The 20,791-nt window shown below is 40.1% G+C and overlaps 1 protein-coding gene across 1 annotated transcript in view; it reads right to left on the reverse strand.

Moving 5' to 3' along the window:
• The window catches only part of LOC142150791 (uncharacterized), a 174,731-nt gene that overhangs the window by 1,864 nt on the left and 152,076 nt on the right, over positions 1–20,791 (reverse strand). The window contains exon 9 of the mRNA XM_075205978.1: positions 8,202–8,271. Coding sequence (XP_075062079.1) covers positions 8,202–8,271 — 70 coding nt within the window. The remainder of the gene's footprint in view (positions 1–8,201; positions 8,272–20,791) is intronic.

The following is a 20,791-nucleotide window of genomic DNA, read 5'->3' on the forward strand; positions in this document are numbered from 1 at the left end:
TGTGGAGCTCCTTAATACTGCATAATTAGTGTACATAAATTACCGGTGTACATTTATTATATTGTCTGCTGTGTGAAGGATGTTCATATATAGAGTTCATTAAATTAATATATTAGCACTTTACATAGAGGATTTATATCAAATAATATATTTGTTTCCAGGAATCTATATGGTAAACACAATGATCACATAGTTTGCTAGAAGTGCTTTTGTATTTTTGTACAAGCAAAACCCCCAAAATATGACCCTATAAATAATTGTATAATACTTGCTCTTCCAATAAACATTTCTTTGAAGAACTGTGCTTAAAAGTACATTTTGGAAACTTTATTATGTTGTAAAATGTGTACATTGCTTCTTCCAACTGTCATGAAAGGACCACTCAAAGCTATATGAAAGGGGTTGATTTGATGTGTGTGCAAATGTCCGTGTCTACCCTAATAAAGCTTTACTCTAATTGTACATGTTCAGTTGGTAATATAAGAATGCTTCTCATTTAAAGAAGCCTTTAATTTTACTGTGGTTAAAACTAATAGTCCTTTGCTTTCATTCTTTCTTCTACTTTTTACCCCTCATTTTCTTTTTGTGTTTGCACCTGTTTGTACCACTTTCACATTCAGTTTAAAAATGATGGGTAATCTTCTGGCATTAACCTTGGTGAGTGATAATATGCTGGTTGGTCTGAAGAATAATTACCAAGACCAGATCAACCGAATTGAAAATGCTCAGTGTGCTTTAAACTCACATGTGTTACATTGTCCAGTCTGAAGAAAGAACTTTTGTTCATATATAAGGCTATAAACATTTGTTGCGTGGCTCTTTTATCAGCTCATTTCTTCATGCAGTTCTGGAGAAACTTCAAATGAAGTTGTTGGTTCGCCGATGAGGAGAAAAGTACCAATGGAACATAATATACAATTTTTTCTTTGTACTTGAGCATCTATAGTGCAATATACTATTCGGATAATGGAAGTTAGTTTCAGGATCAATCTTTGAAGAAGTGCCTCTGTTATATGTATATGTCGAGATATATATATATATATATATATATATATATATATATATATATATATATATATATATATATATCATGTGTATATATATATATATATATATATATATATATATATATATATATATATACACACACACACACACACGCACACAGGTCTTCTGAGGCTAAAGTAGCCATTACAATCCGCATACAAATGACTGTCCTAGATTAGGGTTATCATAATAATCATATTTATCTTTCATATAATTAATGACTACAACATCTATCTGTGCTACTCACATGCCTACTAAACAGTGCCCAACTACACTATGGAGGTCATATACAATGTGCCAACAGACTGAGATCCAGAGTAAAGTCCAATTTGGTGGCACAGTATAACATGATTTGCGCAAGTGTACCTACATATCCACCACAGCACATAGATTTGAGGTGCAAGTTGGCAGCATTTGTGGAGAGGCAGAAGTTTGGCAGAGTCAGAGCGTTTCTTGCAAAATATCAATTCAGCGTAAGGTGCCTCAATGTGTCTCACAAACAGTCCACAGAAACACACTGCTTCAATGTTTTGACTCAAATTCTACTCATTTTCCCCCGTGTCCCATAGAGGTGCGCAGAAAATTAAGTGGAGATTCTATACAGTAATAGGCAGCAATATGCTCATCTGAACCTGGAGGCAATGTTCAGCGCCACCTGGTACTGAACTGAATCTACCCCATGGAGTCGGATGCAACTAGTTTTCTGGATCAGTGACAAAGCAAGATTTAATTTTTTAGAATAAGACCACTAAAATGATATAAAGGTGTGAAGAGGGGCTTTTTTACTGTGCACATCTAGTGCTTCATAAACAAGGTCCTATGTATTTCATATTCCAGCAAAGACTTATGGCCAATACCCAACTGAAATTCCTATTTATCCTCTTTTGTAGACATCACCAAAAAGTCTTGGTTCACAAATAAAACCCAACACACTGTATCCCATAGTTATGTCTTGACAGAAGTCTTGACAGAAGTAGTAAATCCAATTTGAATATAAAGCATAAATTAACTAACTCCCTAGCAGCAGCAGAACAATCATGAGTCAGGACTACTGCTGTGTCCTATTTTGTGTAACAAATGCAAACTCGCTTTAATGAGCTTTGTGGTGTCTATTGGAGGTTATAAAGAATATTAATGGAGAGGTATTTCTCCAAAGCTAAAAATATTTTCATTTGTCACAAACTACCTGGACTATTAAATTATACAACACATAAACCTGATCGGATGGTATTTTTCAGATATTTTTGTAGATTCAGCAAAGAATGAGGAGGAAATGTGATTTAGAAGAATGATGTGCTTATATATTTAAACAATAAGTTACGGAAAGTATTAAAGGATATATCTACCGTCCCCCAACTTGGTTTTAACTCAATTACTTATAGCTTAAAGTGAGCTTGTGCAAATGTTAGCATCTACCACCTTTCCACCATTTGTGGAAGTTGTTTATCTAGCCTGGCTGAAGGAGATGATTTCCCTTGTCAACAAGAACATATGACAAACAGTTGAAGGAAGGAAGGCACTTACATTTGCAAGAATAAACATTATGGAACAACTAATGAATAATGAAATAAGGGTTCATATTGTTAGCTACAGCCAGGGAACCACCTACATCAGTGATGGCTAACCTGTGACACTCCAGGTGTTGTGAAACTACAAGTCCCAGCATGCTCTGCCAGCTATCAGCTAGTTATCTACTGGCAAAGCATGCTGGGGCTTGTAGTTCCACAACACCTGGAGTGTCACAGGGTAGCCATCACTGACCTACATGCTCATACATGTTGCCTCTACTTATAAAATGCATAAAAATACCTGGTCACAGATGTTGAATTGATGAAATAGAATAGTGTTGAACAGTGTAGGCTCTTGAACACTTCTTATTAAGTGGACATAACCACTACATTATCTTTTTAGACAAATTCTTAATATTAAACAACCTGTGATTAAAGTTGTGACTAAACTTGAATTTGAAAAAAAACACTTATCTATCCGTATAAAACCAATGGCAGAGATATACTTTATATACATTTGTGATAAAGTTCTGCCAGTTGTATTGGTGAAATACATTAAACAGACTTGGTTAATATAAGGCGCACCAGATCAATAATAGTAGTTACAAAAAGTTACTTTGTTGCTAACATTCTTTTCCCGTGCTTGGACAGCTAATTAAGTCTACAATTCAAGGAAATGTGAATCGATGGGCTGTAATTATTGCAATTCAGCAGCATAAAAGAAGAAAACAATGGGTGAAAATTGTAGTACATTGATGTAGTAAATTGTAATACACACACCCCATTGAGTTATCAGTGTGGCTATTACAGTCTTGTTAAAATGGTAATGATCATTTGCAAGACTTAGCACCTGTTAGCATCATGTTCATCAAGTTCACTTCCCAGTTTCATGTTTTCGGTTTAAGGTGCACTACATATGTACTCATGATAGACTGGGTCAGTTAAAAAAAAAGGCAATTGTTTTTGTATGTCCCAAATCTCTTAGATATATTATTACTGCCTGAGAGAAAAGTTAAAGTCTATCTATTTTTAAGCCTGCTTGTCCCTGTTAGACCAAGTCACATGACAAATACTTTGTTGAACACAAAGAGCCTGATTCATTAAGGCACGTAAATGTCGATACATGCCGTATTGTGCAGAAAATCGATCTGCGCATGCCCAGGAACAAACCATACGCCAGAGAAAGCAGCAATGTCCAATTGATCTTTGAGGGCAAAGGACCCATAATACAGCCTATGGTTTCATGAGCAGAATAGGGAGGGGACTGTGCATATGCACGTAGTCAATGTACAGTAAGGGAGGGCCAAACTCAAGTACACACAGCAACGTCTAATTCAAGCTTTGGGCCTCTCAAAGGTACGTGTTTTTCAGTCGTATCACTTGCACCAGCTACAGGTCAGGTGTAAGTGCCGATTACTAGTGATGATGGTCACATATGCCTGCTATAACATGTGTTTGCAATCAGGAGCAACTGTAAAAATGCATTTTATGTACAGTAGACATTAATAAAATCTTAATAAATGTATTTAATGGGGGAAAAAAACAAGAAAAAAAAGCAACTTTTTAAATTTTTTTAGTGTTTTGTCATTAATGACTATATTATTAACAGGTGAAATTAATTGATTATTTTTCTGTGTGTTCTTTTGGAATTTTATAGTCCACATATGCTTTGGACACATCCTGCAGTATATTTATTGTCTTTTAGAGCAGAATGTACCTTTACATCCCCTCCTTGTTGAACACAGACATGCGTATGCCCGATTTATGTCCAGTTTTAAAAAAAGCGCACAATACATTGGTTTTGCATGCCTTAATGAATCAGGCCCAAGGAGTACATACATTTGGGACAGAGTATAATTGAAGTAGTCATGTGACGAGTGCTGTTACATAATATACGGACATTTATTGAAAATCAAAACAATTAAAATGTAGGAAATCACAAATAAAGTACAATGCAAGCAGTAAACTTATATAAAAGTATCTCTTGTATTCAAATAGCACATTTATAAGCAAATGGTTTGGGTGGCTGTGGTTGTAGACTGAAACATGTGAATGGAGTCATCTTCCCTTGCGATGTCTGGAGATACAGCATGTACTAGTCTGCATGATCACTTGTATCATGTACAAGTCTACAAAATGTTCCATATGTTGGATGTATGTCTTTCACTTTGTACACACACACACACACATTGTGTTGCCATTTGTATTATTATATGTCATTAATGGGGGCACTAAAACATTGTTTATTTAAGTTGGCTAGGTTAGGTTATTTGGAAAACTTTGCAGGGGAGTGAGCAAGTACTTATCCCATGTCTGCTATTAGCGGAAGATCTTAATTCTCTGCTAGTTTCATAGTATCCCCAACCACTTCAAGAGAAAACATTAATCAATATGTGCATATAATCTAGTGAAAGCCGCTAAAAATCTGGTAAGACTAATGTAGATTATTTACATGAACTGCTATACCCTGTGATGTCCTAGTATGCAGTGCTTATTGACACTTTTCTGTTTTACTTTTATGTTATGAAGTTTTGCATCAACAAAATTTTTTCTTAGTAATCTAGTTATAGTGATAGAAAAGAAACGCAAATCACACGTATCACCAACACACAGAAAATAGCATTTTTGTTAACTAAACAAGGTTTTCCCACTTTTCTGTTCATCTTCTGCCTCAACCTGTCCCGTTGATTTTGTTCCTCTAAAGCTCTTGCACCCCCCCCCCCCCAATACTTGCCTGCACCTTGCTCACCTCTTAAACCTATCCTTTTTCACTGACACTTTCTTTTTAACTTACAACATGCATTCATCAGCTACAATTCTCAAAAAACAATTTCTTGACCCTACCTCTGTCTCCAAGTACCTCCCCATTTCTCTCCTCCCATTTGCTTCCAAACTACTTGAACAGCTTTTGTGCAGCTGCCTTACTCACGTTCTCTGCTCACGCTCTTCTCGACCCTCTGCAAGCAGGGTTCCACACTCTATACTCCACCAAGACAATCTACCAATGGCTAAGTCAAAGAGACACTTCACCATACTTATCCACCTTGAACTCTCTTGCACTTTTGATACAGTCAAGCACACTCTTTTGCCCTTCACTTCTTTGACCTTTACAGCAGTTTTCTCCTAGTTCACCTTCGAACTGCCTCTGACCAATGCCACCCTCATTTCTGGCAACTATGTCTTACTCCCATCTCGGAGACTTCTCCTGTGCTGCTCCCCACTTATTGAACTCCATACCCTGTCTGATTTTCCTTCAACCTTCAATACTTGTAGCAATCTCTCAAACACTGCTCTTCACCGTAGTCCATCCTACCTACACCTGATACTATTCGTTTTGCATGCTCTACTAGCTCCAGGCCCATGCCCACTAGCTTCTATTGTTTCAGCTTTGTACTCCCCATCAAGACTAGAAGCTCTCACAAGGTCATCTCTACACTCTGTTTTTATGTTTGATTTGTACTTGTACAATTTGTAACTCTGACTGCCTGGTGCTGCATAGTTTTATGGTTCTTTGCAAATAAACAATAAAGATGTTAATATTCACGTGCATACAGTGTATCAATTCACTAGAAATGAGCACCTCTTGAACGTGGACGATTCATTATTGGCTGCATTCTCATAAAAATAAATGTAATCCACAAAACTGCTGTCTCCAATGTGTGTAGGTGACAGGTGCTCTTTGTGGCAAGTAACTATTCTTCCTTTAGCGCTACTTTGAGAGGAAATACCAATGACTGCACTTGTACTCTTAAAGAAACACCGTCGGGTGATCTTGTCAGCCAATTTGATAATTTAATAATAATTTATTGTCAATCAATTGTGTAGGCACAAAACCATCAGAACTGTGCTCACCAACTAACCAGCATTTTTGATGTACCCTATCCAATCCATATACAATTATATCAGACAGTTCTGAGACTATTAATGTGCATATCAGCACATTGTCTTGCATGTGAGTTAACCAAACTTTATTGAGCCACTTAAAATCCAGTCATTCTGTCCAACACCAGAATGACAGGATCTGTCTAATATGACCTTAACTAACACGTCTGTGGCCAAATTGGTTACTGATCTGTTAGTTCCAAATCATGTCTAAAGTCTAGTTAGTCACATAAGTGGCAAGTTTTGGAGCACTATATAACTATATAACTATTGACTTGGCAGAGTTAACTATTGGCATAAAAAAGGCCCATCTTTGTCTATTTATAAGACTACATGTTTTCAGATTAGTGATTTCATCAAGTTGTTTTCATAGTAGATGTAAAAAAAAACGACATAGTAGGAAAAGCTCTGTAGTTGGTGTAAGTTGTAGATTTATTTAAATGGCAACTAACGTCTTCCCCTTTAACATTGTGTTTTAGAAGTCTGAGTATATTCAATATGTTGAACAATATTTAAATCTAGAAATATTAGCTCTTTTTATTTATATAAAAGGAAACTTCTGTAAAAGTAAATAGCTAATCGAAGAATGGCTGAAAAGTCTAAATAAACCTCAAATTTCTGACAACAATAAAATCAGAAAAGTTGTGCAAAATATAAAAAAAAATAACATGGCTGATAGATACAACTAGATAAAGATTTTAGGCAGGGCCTCAAATTTAATTTAAACAATTAAATTTGCCTTTCAAAAACTCCCCAAGGAAATCAGTTTAAATGCTTTCTTTGTCTTCTTTTCCCATCCTCAGTCCCTTCCCCCAACAAAGTACACATACGCACACAAAAAAGCTGTTTAAAGGCTGCCAAGCATCCTTCTCTTTGTGACATGCAGCATGAATCCAGGACAAAAAACATATGCTAGTGAACAGCATGCATAATATTAGACAGCAATGCACGTTGTCTTCATTGGCCTCATGGCAGGGTCTTACAATCCGTAGAGATGCAAAACATCAGCTATAGCTGTTACTGTTACTTATTTAGCCCTTTGATTCTGAACTGGTATTGTTGAGAGCATATTTTCAAGTCTTTAGTTACTCTAAAACAATGGATTGGTGCTTCAATGTTGCTGTGGGTACAGAATATATCCAGGCTGTCTAAAACTTTAGGCAAACCAGTTATTGTACTTTTGGATATGTGACCCTCTGTTCAATGAATTTTTTATGCAATTATTTTTTTTATGTCAATTATATTTGTCATAATCAGCTTCATATAGCTTGAAACATTTTTACATCCAATTACACATGTACCAGTACTAACATTGATTGCAAATAATAGAGAAAGACTCTTGGATCTCCCTGGTTGACCTATGAATGCAAAAGATTCCATTACTGTACTAAGCTACGATATGTATTACAACGTCTTTAAGTAAAAAGCTATCATTAAAATGATTCACATGACACAGGTGTCAATGCTTGGGAAAAAGGGATCTCATATGTCCCATTCTAAGAGCACTGGCAATCTAACTTGAATACTAATTTTTCTACGATCATCATTAATTATTCATTTGTAGTAATAGGGTTACTGGGAAAATATTTCCATAACTCTTATAGTGCAAGTGAAATGAAGTGTCATAGTTTTATGAACTGATCAAACTTCATGTGAAAGTTGTGTTGCAGTTTTAGAACATATTGATCCCTGGTAATGTGATTTTTAAATTTGCTATATCATTGATTACAACACATCATTACAGATTGGTTCAAAAATTCCTACCTTGGCTTTACACATTTTCAGCTCCAATGCCTTGAAATCCATATGGTCAATTAATGATCTCATAAAAGAACTGAAAAACATTAGTTAAAAAGATTATATTTCAGAGTAATCTTCACAGATACGTGTGTGTATACTAGGCTAATTGCTACAGCCAGAAAAAGCAATTTTAGGTTATTAAATGGAACCCAGAAGGAGTCACAGAACTGTCACAGAACTGCATCTGTGTTGGTATTGCATGTGGTGACTTTGGCATTGCTAACACACAGAACATTTGACTGGACAATGGGCAGAATGGCAAACCTATAGGTATAGTTAGCTAAGTGTACACATTACACTAGATATAACACAAAAATAAAATGGCAATGTGCAACTGTGTTATTTGATTGAAAAAAATATGCAGTTGAAGATTGAGATGTGCCTTACAGATATGAGTGCTTGCAGAAACTGGCTGCATTTTAATGCATGGTTACAATGTAGCTGTTTGTGCATCCACAAACATTCTATATGGCATGTCCTGTACATTGAGAAGCAACATAAGACTTAACCTAAAATCCCTGGCACATGAATGAAACATTCCCTTAGTCCTCTTACTTCGCCAGGTATGAGTACTAAGGATCTAAGAAGAGGTGTAGGCTTGGGGGACACAGGTAGGCAGTACTTTCTTCTGTCTATCCAAGAAATCATGCTGTTAGTTTCATTTTCTGACCATTGTATGCTGCCATAAGTCTAAGGGGTATATTCTGCGGGTTTAAAAAAGTGGAGATGTTGCCTATAGCAACCAATCAGATTCTAGCTGTCATTTTGTAGAATGTACTAAATAAATGATAACTAGAATCTGATTGATTGCTATAGGCAACATCTCCACTTTTTCAAACCCGCAGCTTAGTAAATATACCCCTAAAAAACTGTTTTACACTATTGTCATTGATGATTCGTTAAAATATGATTTTTATTCTTACAAAATTGGCATCCTCTCTCATTTGTTGTCTGGAATCTAGGTATATGACACAGTACTACTGCAGTACATACAACTGCTTTGATACCTAGGCAGAAATAGCCAATAAGAGCAAAGTCAGGTAAACTTCATTGCTTTCATCATATAGAGCACAGTATTATCAAGGGCAGGCTGGGCTGGGGGGCAGGGTGGCATCTGCCCCCCCCGGTCTGGTCACATAGTGGGCTACCTTGGGCTGGTCACTGAGCCACCTGCATTTTTTTGCTTTAAAATGTTCCTAAAAGGCTGCTGACTCGAGTCTTGCCTCCCAGGCTAACATTTGCCAACCGTCCCTTGAGTATTATACAACTTACAACATATATCATAGTTATCATTTTGTGGTAATAACTAGAATCTGATTGGTTGCTATAGGTAACATCTCTGCTTTTCAAACTAGCCGGAAAACTCTCAGCTTGATTTACCCCATAATCTTATTTGTACAGTACAATTAAACAGCTGTCACTGAATATCGACGTCAGTAACAAGCTGCAGGAGAGAGGAGGCTGCTGGGTCCCGGCGCCTGACGGATTGGTAAGTTTCTGTGTTTGTTTGTTTTTTATGGCTGGCGCCTGGCGCGGGGCAGAGTGAGAGGGATCGTGGCAGAGGTGGGGGACAGAGGATGGTGACAGCAGAACAGAGGAGGGGGACAGAGGATGGTGACAGCGGGACAGAGGATGGTGACAACGGGACAGAGGAGGAGAGCAGAGGATGGTGACAGCGGGACAGAGGTTGGTGACAGGATGGTGACAGCGGGACAGAGGAGAGCAGAGGATGGTGACAGCGGGACAGAGGTTGGTGACAGGATGGTGACAGCGGGACAGAGGAGGAGAGCAGAGGATGGTGACAGCGGGACAGAGGAGAGCAGAGGATGGTGACAGCGGGACAGAGGTTGGTGACAGCGGGACAGAGGAGAGCAGAGGATGGTGACAGCGGGACAGAGGAGGAGAGCAGAGGATGGTGACAGCGGGACAGAGGTTGGTGACAGGATGGTGACAGCGGGACAGAGGAGGGGGACAGAGGATGGGGACAGCGGGACAGAGGAGAGCAGAGGATGGTGACAGCGGGACAGAGGTTGGTGACAGGATGGTGACAGCGGGACAGAGGAGAGCAGAGGATGGTGACAGCGGGACAGAGGTTGGTGACAGGATGGTGACAGCGGGACAGAGGTTGGTGACAGAGGATGGTGACAGTGGGACAGAGGATGGGGACAGAGGATGGTGACAGCGGGACAGAGGATGGTGACAACGGGACAGAGGAGGAGAGCAGAGGATGGTGACAGCGGGACAGAGGTTGGTGACAGGATGGTGACAGCGGGACAGAGGAGAGCAGAGGATGGTGACAGCGGGACAGAGGTTGGTGACAGGATGGTGACAGCGGGACAGAGGAGGAGAGCAGAGGATGGTGACAGCGGGACAGAGGAGAGCAGAGGATGGTGACAGCGGGACAGAGGTTGGTGACAGCGGGACAGAGGAGAGCAGAGGATGGTGACAGCGGGACAGAGGAGGAGAGCAGAGGATGGTGACAGCGGGACAGAGGTTGGTGACAGGATGGTGACAGCGGGACAGAGGAGGGGGACAGAGGATGGGGACAGCGGGACAGAGGAGAGCAGAGGATGGTGACAGCGGGACAGAGGTTGGTGACAGGATGGTGACAGCGGGACAGAGGAGAGCAGAGGATGGTGACAGCGGGACAGAGGTTGGTGACAGGATGGTGACAGCGGGACAGAGGTTGGTGACAGAGGATGGTGACAGTGGGACAGAGGATGGGGACAGAGGATGGTGACAGCGGGACAGAGGAGGAGAGCAGAGGATGGTGACAGCGGGACAGAGGTTGGTGAAAGGATGGTGACAGCGGGACAGAGGAGGAGAGCAGAGGATGGTGACAGCGGGACAGAGGTTGGTGACAGCGGGACAGAGAAGGAGAGCAGAGGATGGTGACAGCGGGACAGAGGTTGGTGACAGGATGGTGACAGCGGGACACAAGCGGGGAGAGCAGAGGATGGTGACAGCGGGACAGAGGTTGGTGACAGGATGGTGACAGCAGGACAGAGGAGGGGGACAGAGGATGGTGACAGCGGGACAGAGGATGAGAGCAGAGGATGGTGACAGCGGGACAGAGAAGGGGGACAGAGGATGGTGACAGCGGGACAGAGGAGGAGAGCAGAGGATGGTGACAGCGGGACAGAGGTTGGTGACAGAGGATGGGGACAGCGGGACAGAGGAGGAGAGCAGAGGATGGTGACAGCGATACAGAGGTTGGTGACAGAGGATGGTAACAGCGGGACAGAGGAGGGGGACAGCGGGACAGAGGATGGTGACAGAGGATGGTGACAGTGGGGCAGAGGATGGTGACAGTGGGACAGAGGAGGAGAGCAGAGGATGGTGACAGCGGGACAGAGGTTGGTGACAGGATGGTGACAGCGGGGCAGAGGATGGTGACAGCGGGACAGAGGTTGGTGACAGAGGTTGGTGACAGCGGGACAGGAAGGAGAACAGAGGATGGTGACAACCGGGCAGAGGAGGAGAGCAGAGGATGGTGACAGCAGGACAGAGGTTGGTGACAGAGAGCAGAGGAGGGGGACAGAGAGCAGAGGATGGGGACAGCGGGGCAGATAAGGGGGACAGAGAGCAGAGGAGTGGGGCAGATGAGGGGCACAGTGGGGCAGAGGAGGGGGACACAGCGTGAGAGGGGCAGTGGAGGGGGACACAGTGTGAGAGGGCAGATGAGGGGACAGCGTGTGAGAAGGCAGAGGAGGGGACATTGTGAGAGAGGGCAGAGGAGAGGGGACAGCGTGACAGAGGGCAGAGGGGGCAGTGTGAGAGAGGGCAGTGTGTCTGGATGCAGAGGGGGCATCTTTGCATACAACTAAATAAGTATTTCTGTCCTGACCTAAATACTTATTACAATTTTTTGACCCAACTACTTCTAAAACAGGACTGCTCAGTAATTATTTTGGAGGGGTGCCTTGAAAAAATTTGGAGACTCTAAGGGTGCCGCGAACTGCAAAAGTTTGGGAACCACTGGCCTAAAAGTTATTCCAGCGCTCCTTACTGGTGCAATGATGACCGCATATGTTGATCTTTGTACCATGTTATACAGCATTTTGAATATATTTGGTCTTCTATAAATAAATAACATAAAAATATTATATTATGCAATATAATTTTATTTGCTTTTTACAGAAGAAATTTTTATTACGTTTTGCAATTTGTCAAATAGGGGAACAGAAAAAAAGGGAAAGGGAAGGAGTTATATGATATAATTTTTAATCACATATAATGGTTTCATTACAATTATAAGAGATTTTAGAAACAAGAAAAACCATTCACAGATAAATTGAGATGAACCAGATACATAACAATGTAAGAAAAAAAAAACATGACTTTGACTGTCACAAATGAGAGATACTGATTAACTGTTTCCTTTATTTTAGATTTAACGCTGATGGCAACTCTGACATGCATGTTCCTTGTTGCCTGTTCTGTATAATAGAAAGATGAATTATTCTAAGTATAAGAAACATTCTTCTTGTTATTAGGACAAAAGAATTAGTAGAGACCGAGTGCAAGTTGCATGTCTGGTCTCCTACTACTGGGAGACCACCATCTGACAGTGATCTGAAGATCTCTCTTTTTCATCTTAACAAAACAGTGGATATTCTCAAATCCAGTTATATTTGTTTTATTGAAGGCACAGGCCTGGAACGCCGTCGCTGCCTGGTTTTATATTTTATGTTAGATTCGTTCAGAGGAGTTATGTTTGCTAGATTAAGGCACTTGTGTTGTTATTGTGTCATTATAATACTAGGAATTGTAATTAATATACCTAGTTGAACTTATAGTTAATATATATAAATTGTCATTTCCCTCTCCCTTACCGATTAACTCAAATACTCTTAACCTATGGACTAGGATAAAAAGCATCTTATTCTTATTCCGATATATACTGAAACCCCACTTTTTCTTAAAAAAGCTATTGTAGCCTACTACTAACTACTAAATTAATCAATAATGTAACTGTAATGAGTAATTTACCTGTACTTATCCTGGCTGATTCTTATTTCTTTGTACTCAAAATCTATCATTGTTATTGTGTTTATGTACTTTAATTCAATAAACTGTGTCTGATTGCAAAAAATTACATTTGCTTTTTATCTTGTAAAAGTGATCAAATATATTTTATAGAAAAAAAATACACTTATCTTTTAGCCAACAGTAAAGTAATTAAAAGTAACTATTATATTTATTAGTTAAAAAAAGAATTAAGATTTCTGAATTTGATTTCCAGAGGTAGCATGAGTTCCAGGCCATAAAAAAAACCCTAAAAACTGTTAGAAAAGTGGGAACAAAGATGCCACCATGGGAAATATAATTTATTTACATGTCACTTTATGGAAAAATGCTGTACAGGGTCAATCCCAGAGATTGTTTTGGTGACATGAGCATGGTTGTTGTTTTTGGGTACAGCTAAAGGTCTATGGTCGAAACCTTCTTGTTCCCTACTAACGTTCTTTTAATGCCAATCATTTTATGTCTGACAATTGCTAGCAGCTGTGTGTGTGGTTTTCAAACTTGAAACCAAAAAATGAAATACCTGTAGTAATTACCCTGTGTGATATGTTTATATTTTCAATTCAAACGTACTACAAATTACCAGTTTAGGATAACACTGCACAAAGCATATTATAACCAAGCATTCATTTTGTAGATAGGACCCACCTGGAGCCAGGCTATTGTTTGGTCTTTTCACTGCAGGTACTTACAGTTGTTTGTAGTATGTTATTTTTACATTTTACAAGCAAATCAGATTATATCACATTCAGTATAATGATATTTCAACAAAGGAAATTAATATTTACAACAATCCAGGTTCCACTTCCAAAGGTTATAGCTCTTGGAGCCTTACTGTGATAATAAAAGAAAGTTTGCAATTAAGAAAAAGAGGAAATAAAGGGAGGAGGGAGGGGTGTAGTCATGGTTAAAGGGAGGAGAAAGGTTTTTTTGGCATATGCAATTTTGTTTTCTGCCAGGAGTTGTTAATGCTTCTACAAACAGGGTTTATGTCCTTTGGGCTACTGCCCATTCATGCAGTCTGAGGGGGTGTCAGATCCAATATAATTATTGTTCTGTGCTTGTCAAGCCTGTGTACTGTGACTGTCACTACCACATTCGGCAGTGATTGACCTAAGGCAGCCCCAAAGCAAGGAAGGGGGATTTATTGGCATCCAAAGTAGGGCAAGTATACAGCAAGGCTTTATTCTCTTTTTAGTCCGTCACAACATCAAAACTGATTGAAGAGGATTAATAGAAGCAAACTCTAATGCATGGTTTGCAGTGGGGGTCCCAGATCTGAGTAGGCTTGAAGTCTGTCCTTTGAGTAAGCAAATGTATAGCATACTTACCAACTTTCTGTTGGTGAAATCCGGGAGCCTGCAGAGGAGGTGGGCGTAACAGGGGGGCGGGGCTCCAAGTGGCGTCATTTTGGACCTGCCCCCATGACGTGATGACGCAAAATGCGTCATTTGACAGCGGGGGGCGGGGCCAAACGCCGCGATTCACCGGGAATCGCGGCGTTTGGGACTTAATTCTGCCCACTTCACTAGGAAGTGGGCAGAATTATCCAGATGCGGGGGATTGCCACACTCGCCCGGGAGCCCGGGAGACTCTCGCAAAATGCGGGAGTCTCCCGGATATTTCGGGAGAGTTGGCAAGTCTGATGTATAGGGCACCAAAATCTGCTGTTGGATTAGGCCGTGTTTTATGAAAATGACTCACGGTGAAAGATTACATCAAAAGGTACCTGGATTAGAGGCAAATGTGCACCCACTAAAGATAGAGAGGACTTAATATATTGTATAGCAAGAATTTGAAGAAAGGTCTCTCTGAGCATTCAATCAAGCTCTCTTTTCTGTGATGGTGCCACCAATGGTACCTGGGGTTATTTAGAAGTAAAGATGAGAAGGGCACGTAAAGCGCAGGAATGATGTTGTGAGTGCCATAAAAGTTAGTTCTGTATAACTTACAAAGACAGGTCCCACTGCAAGTTCAGTTTGCTCACTATATGTATCCTGTTGCTCATATACTGGACATATGGGAGCAGTTTATTGTTTGTGATTGGACCTGGACCTGGATCTATAGCAAAAATAACTTTCTGTCAATCAAGATTTATCTGCACAGTAACCACGCAGCAGACACTGGCTGGTGGAGCAGGTGTGTTTGACCTAGAAAGCATGCAGAGTTAATAAGGAGATGATATCATGGAAGGTACACTGCACATGAATACTGTGTGACATAACCCACTGCTGTTTTGAAAGACAGGGACTAAAGGGTAACTTGTCCAGAGGTACATGAGAAAGGTAATATATTTAAAGTGCTGGACAAAAGCAATCAAGGAGATGTCAGTATGTTTAGAAGTACCTGGAGAATTCAGATGTGTAAATATTTTCTGTGCCTTCTTCTTTTGGTCCACCAAAACCTGGGGTTAAATGTATCAAGGTGTAGTTTTTGCAGCAATTTGAAATTGCTGCAAATTGCTAGAGATCGCTGGCGATCTGAGCCACCAAGTCGCCATATGTATTAGTACTAGTGATTTCTAGTATCATATCAGAAATCACTCTCAATTTCAAGCAAGTTGAAGCGGTTTTACCATAGCATGCAAACTCTCAAGTTGCCCGTGTTTAATTTTAAAATCGCGATTTTCAAACCAATACTCATTTCTGATTGGTTGGAAGTTTTAAATGCAAGACTCGCGCAATTTTGAACTTATGAGCATTCTATTTCCTTATTTGAGTTGATAGGAGTTTAAGGAGTATAGGGTTCTCTGCCTCTTTTGACAAAACTAAGTCTGGGTACAATGTGCACTTTAGTTATGAGGAGAACTGTGTGCTAGTTAATAATATATTTCCAGTGTATGAGTGGCATTTTGGCAATCTAGCTGCCAAAACTGCCTTGTCCAGGAAAAAGGTGATGTGGACAGCAGTCTGTGATGGGGTCAATGCGGTGGGCCCCATCAAAAGGTCAATTGAAAATTGCCGCAAACGAATATCAGACATAAAAAGACGAGCAAAGGAGAAAATGGCTGAGGAGAGGTGAGCAGCTGTAGGGAATGGTGGAGGGCCCACACTGGACATATCATACACCTGGACAATGTTACCTGTATTAGATGTTATTGTTATATATTGTGCCATTTTTTCCTCAATAAAAACAGAGTACACCAAAAAGAAAAAAAAATTGAGGTTACATATTTCATGTAACTGTCATTGCACATTTTCCTGTAGCCATAAACACCTGAAAATGGTTTTGTTCAGATAATGTTGATTCATTTTTAATTTTGCTTAATTTTCTAAGGAACATCCCAAGACTATAGACCAGCGACTGCAATGTTGAAACTGGCCAATCACCTGCACCCGAACGAAAAGAGGAAGAGCACGTTATGCTGGAATGTCTTTCCCAAAGTTGTGGAGTCTGTGGAGGCTGGCCCACCAAGTCTTCTGCAAGCAGCTCAACCAAGCCAAGGGGATCCATCCACAGCTCCAAATTTGTCTGCCTCTATTGATGCTTCCCGACAAGTGCAACAAAATTTATTGGCCTTTCATCAGGAAACAATGAGTGGAACTGAAAGGCAGTTGTCCAAAGGAATAAAAAGTCTGCTCCAAATCCATCACACACAGGTTCAGATGTCGACCAGTTTTCAGCGAATAGATACAAGCCTTATTCACATTACTACGGCAATTGATAATCTGACTGGGGCTGTGAGAGAGATTTCTGGAAATTTAGTCTCAGCCTGTGGCCAGATGCAAAATATGTTACTGGCCCACCTACCTGTGCCATCCACAGCAGGTGACAGCAGCCAAACTACATCACCTAGTACATCCCACCCAGCCTTAGTGCTTTTTTTCCCTTTATTGTCTTCTTCAAAAATAAAAGTGTAATTATGCACATTTAAATCTTGGTTTCTTACTGTTCTAATACATTTTATGTAAACATAGATCAAAATTTTATGCAATCTGGTAATAGAAGTTGTGATTTACAGTAATTAGTGGGGTAATTATGGTATACATAGTCCAAACTTTATTTTTTCAACTTAGGAAAATAGGTATAAATTCAAACACATACATGTTCCCTTTATTTGCTGGAAGTGATTTAAGTAACATAGTCCTGTGATTATGTTGTATAATCTACAAGATCATATTTTAAAAGAAAAAAAGCTTGACTCCTCCCCCCAACCAGATTAACCCTAGTGCTGCCAGCCTAGGCTGGTAATAGCAAAATCAGGGGAACAAAAAGTGTAGGCTCCACTGATTTTTCCACAACCAGTACTAGGATTAGCCAGCCGGGCCTGATGTCACTATAGCAGGGGAACCCGCAGCTTGGGGTCACCCTGCCATAATGATCAGCACGTGGCTGGATTCCATAGGGAGATTGGGTCTGCATAAAAAATACAGGACCCCCTCCCTAGGGGTACCCAGCCCTGTTTTGAAAGCACTAGGGCGGTGGGTGTTAATACTAAAGACAACATTTTCTGTTTTATGCACTAAAGGTACTGGCAAGCCCACTTGCTGGGACCTGATAATTACTAACATCTGTGTTCTTTATCTGTAATGGATCCAATCTTGTAAGCTTTAAAAAAATACCAAATACAATTAATTCAAGCAGGTAAAAACATAAATAAAAAAAATTACTTGCAGCTTGTAAACCCTAAAAAAATCTTCTGGGACCCACTTTTTTATTCATTGGGTAATATTTACCTGTATTGTGTATGTATGTTATGTTAGCATTGGGCAGCAGTGGAAAGCTGATATGTTTGCTACTCTCGCCTCTCCAAAGCAGCGTGTTGATTCTGGCGATTTGCACAGCAGTCTGGGGCGAGTTTGCAAAATCGCAGGCTCATCCATATCGCGGCATGTATTATTAGAGCGGCCAAATGCTGGGATGGCGACTTGTAGCATGACGATTTTGTTAAAATCACTTTACTGGAGATCTACTATTAACTTTCACTTTCATACAGTGGCGAGTTTAAACTCACCCAAGCAAATGGCTGAAAACCTCAAATCACACCTCGAGACAGTTACCCCCTGGTCTGACTATTATGAAATTTAGAAATATGTTATATAGTGAAAAAGTTCAGAACTTTAAGAATTGTGTCATCTACTAATGTATGTTCAGCCGCATTGTACTAATCCTACGATGAAACCAATGGACAAAAATGAGATATACTGGAGGCCATTTATGAAGCGTAAAACTGCATGTAGAGATGGCACATTTCAATTGCATCCCTTGCCATGCACAGCCATTCCCCATTCACAATAGGACTTGAATTCCACACTAGCTTGAAGCTGTCCTCTCCTCCCCCTTCCATCACAAATCGTTAATTTGTCCCAGTGCTAGACAGCCTGAGATAGTTTCCAATTAACTGGAAGACCACAGACATGGGGGATACCTCTATGGAGGGAAGGGGGCCTGCAAATAACAGAACCCTCCAATCCATGCCACACTTACAAGCAATGGTGCTGACCCCTGGGCTGTGGGAGCTGGGGTTATTAACAAGATTGGGACACTTAAAGTGGCAACTTTGCCACCCCAGTATTTCCAATAAAATGGATAGCCCCTGGTCCTTACAGCAAAGCAGCAATAAATAGAGACGTTTACTGAAATTTCAAATAAACTTGAATAAAATACTTCCCCAAAACCCTTGTTCATAACTTTTTAAAATAAATATAGACTCTTTTTTCTATTTATATTGGAAAACTCTGAGGCAGGTAGAGGATTTGGGGTAAAGGTGCTCACACTTAAGCAGTGCACTGCACTTAGGGTGGCGAGTGTCACTGCAAATGAGCTTCTGTGCTGAATGGTTCCAATTAAAAGTATAGGCCTGTGTCACAGAGCTGCATTACTTAGCGCACTCAAATAATCTTCATACACACAAAAAGTTCAACTAATAAAAACAGTCCTGATGTTCCATCATGTCATTAACCCACACAGTAGCCTACATCAAACAATATTTTAGGAGAAAAGCTGAAAATGTTATGGGGTGGAACAAAGGAGGTTGGACTTTGTCTCAACAGACATTAAGGCCCACTTTTAGTTTACGGAGTCTGTGGAGAGGAGACATGCACTGGGAAGACCATTGAGATGCACTGGTGCAAAACCAAAGTATTTCTTGTTATTCCTCGGAAGCACTTTGTAAATTACTTCCACTATGTTATATATTTTAGCATTCAGCATATCCCTATCGCTTGTGTACCAAGACTAAGATCTTTCCTATGTATACCTCAAATTCACAGTATAAGATTTGGTCAGACACCAAATCAAACTTCCATATTTGAAATTATGTTGAAAAATATATTTCCATCTGTAACTGCTTAGAAACAGCGTAAGATAAGTTAGGTCCCTGACCATTGATGTTAAGAGCAACAACATCACAAGAAATTCACACTTTAATTGAAAAAGAACTTGGGATTTCATGAATCAACACAATTTCAGTTAACAAACAACTAACATTCACTAAAATAGTATACACAGTCAAACCAGGTCAATTTACAGTCTAACCAACAACCTCTTCATGACTTCACAATGTTAATGTAATAATATAAAAAAAATATTCAAAAAGGCCTATGGATAATAAGTACTTTTAGGTTAAAGGTGCATGTTTTGTTGAATTGCTACAAGAAAGACAACTTCACCCAAACTTTTACTGTAAACCTAAAATGACATTTCATGGCCCTATGGCCCATGTTGTTTGTACACTGCTTCATATGGTCTATGCAGAATCAGTGTAGTGGGAGAATGATATAACATAAAGTTATGTAAAGCACTGATAAATCTTTGCAAAAAGTGGACCTTTCTTTTTTGGCGGGTAATGTTGCTGGCTAAAATTGTGAGCTGATGATGAATCGCTGTGAAGCCATTGTGATTGTTCAGGCTGCATTGTCGGCCAGACAAAGAATAAGGACACAAGTTTGGCTCAGGACAGCAACGGATAAAACTGTTCGGGCGAATGGTGGGCTCCTGCCGACATGACTACTTGTTGACATTGAAAAGAATTCACAACAAGTGAGCAGAAACAGAAACGATTCTGTTCCCTGAGGCTATTAGCTGCAAAGTGTGGCAGTGCAGCGGTCAGTGCTGATGTCTTTCCCTGCTAATGAGCTCTGAATGCCCTATTAAACTGGGACACTATAGGACCAGAGCCACTAGGACAAAAGTATGCATGAATGACTTGCCCAAATCTCATTGGATGACCAAATGAATGAAGCAACTGGTAACACTCAGACTTAAATTGAACTGACAGTCCGGTTAAATGATCCTTTATTAAGGTCTTGTAGAGATAACATTTCACATTACCCCATAATGTCAAGATATTAACCTAAATCCTACTTATTTATCTACTGCATATGCTTTAATACTCTTGTTTATTTATAGTTATGCAATATAAAATCGTGCTATAATAGTAATAATGAATGCAAAAAGGGAGAAAAATATGCATTAATTTTTCAATTTCATCCTTATTCTCACCCCTTGCTTCCAATCTGATATAAGTCTCACTCCCCTTCTGTACCCTCCCCAAATGGAGGATTATGAGATAGTGATTTGAAGAC

Source organism: Mixophyes fleayi, chromosome 4 (assembly GCF_038048845.1).
Source record: "Mixophyes fleayi isolate aMixFle1 chromosome 4, aMixFle1.hap1, whole genome shotgun sequence".
Classification (NCBI taxonomy): domain Eukaryota; kingdom Metazoa; phylum Chordata; class Amphibia; order Anura; family Limnodynastidae; genus Mixophyes; species Mixophyes fleayi.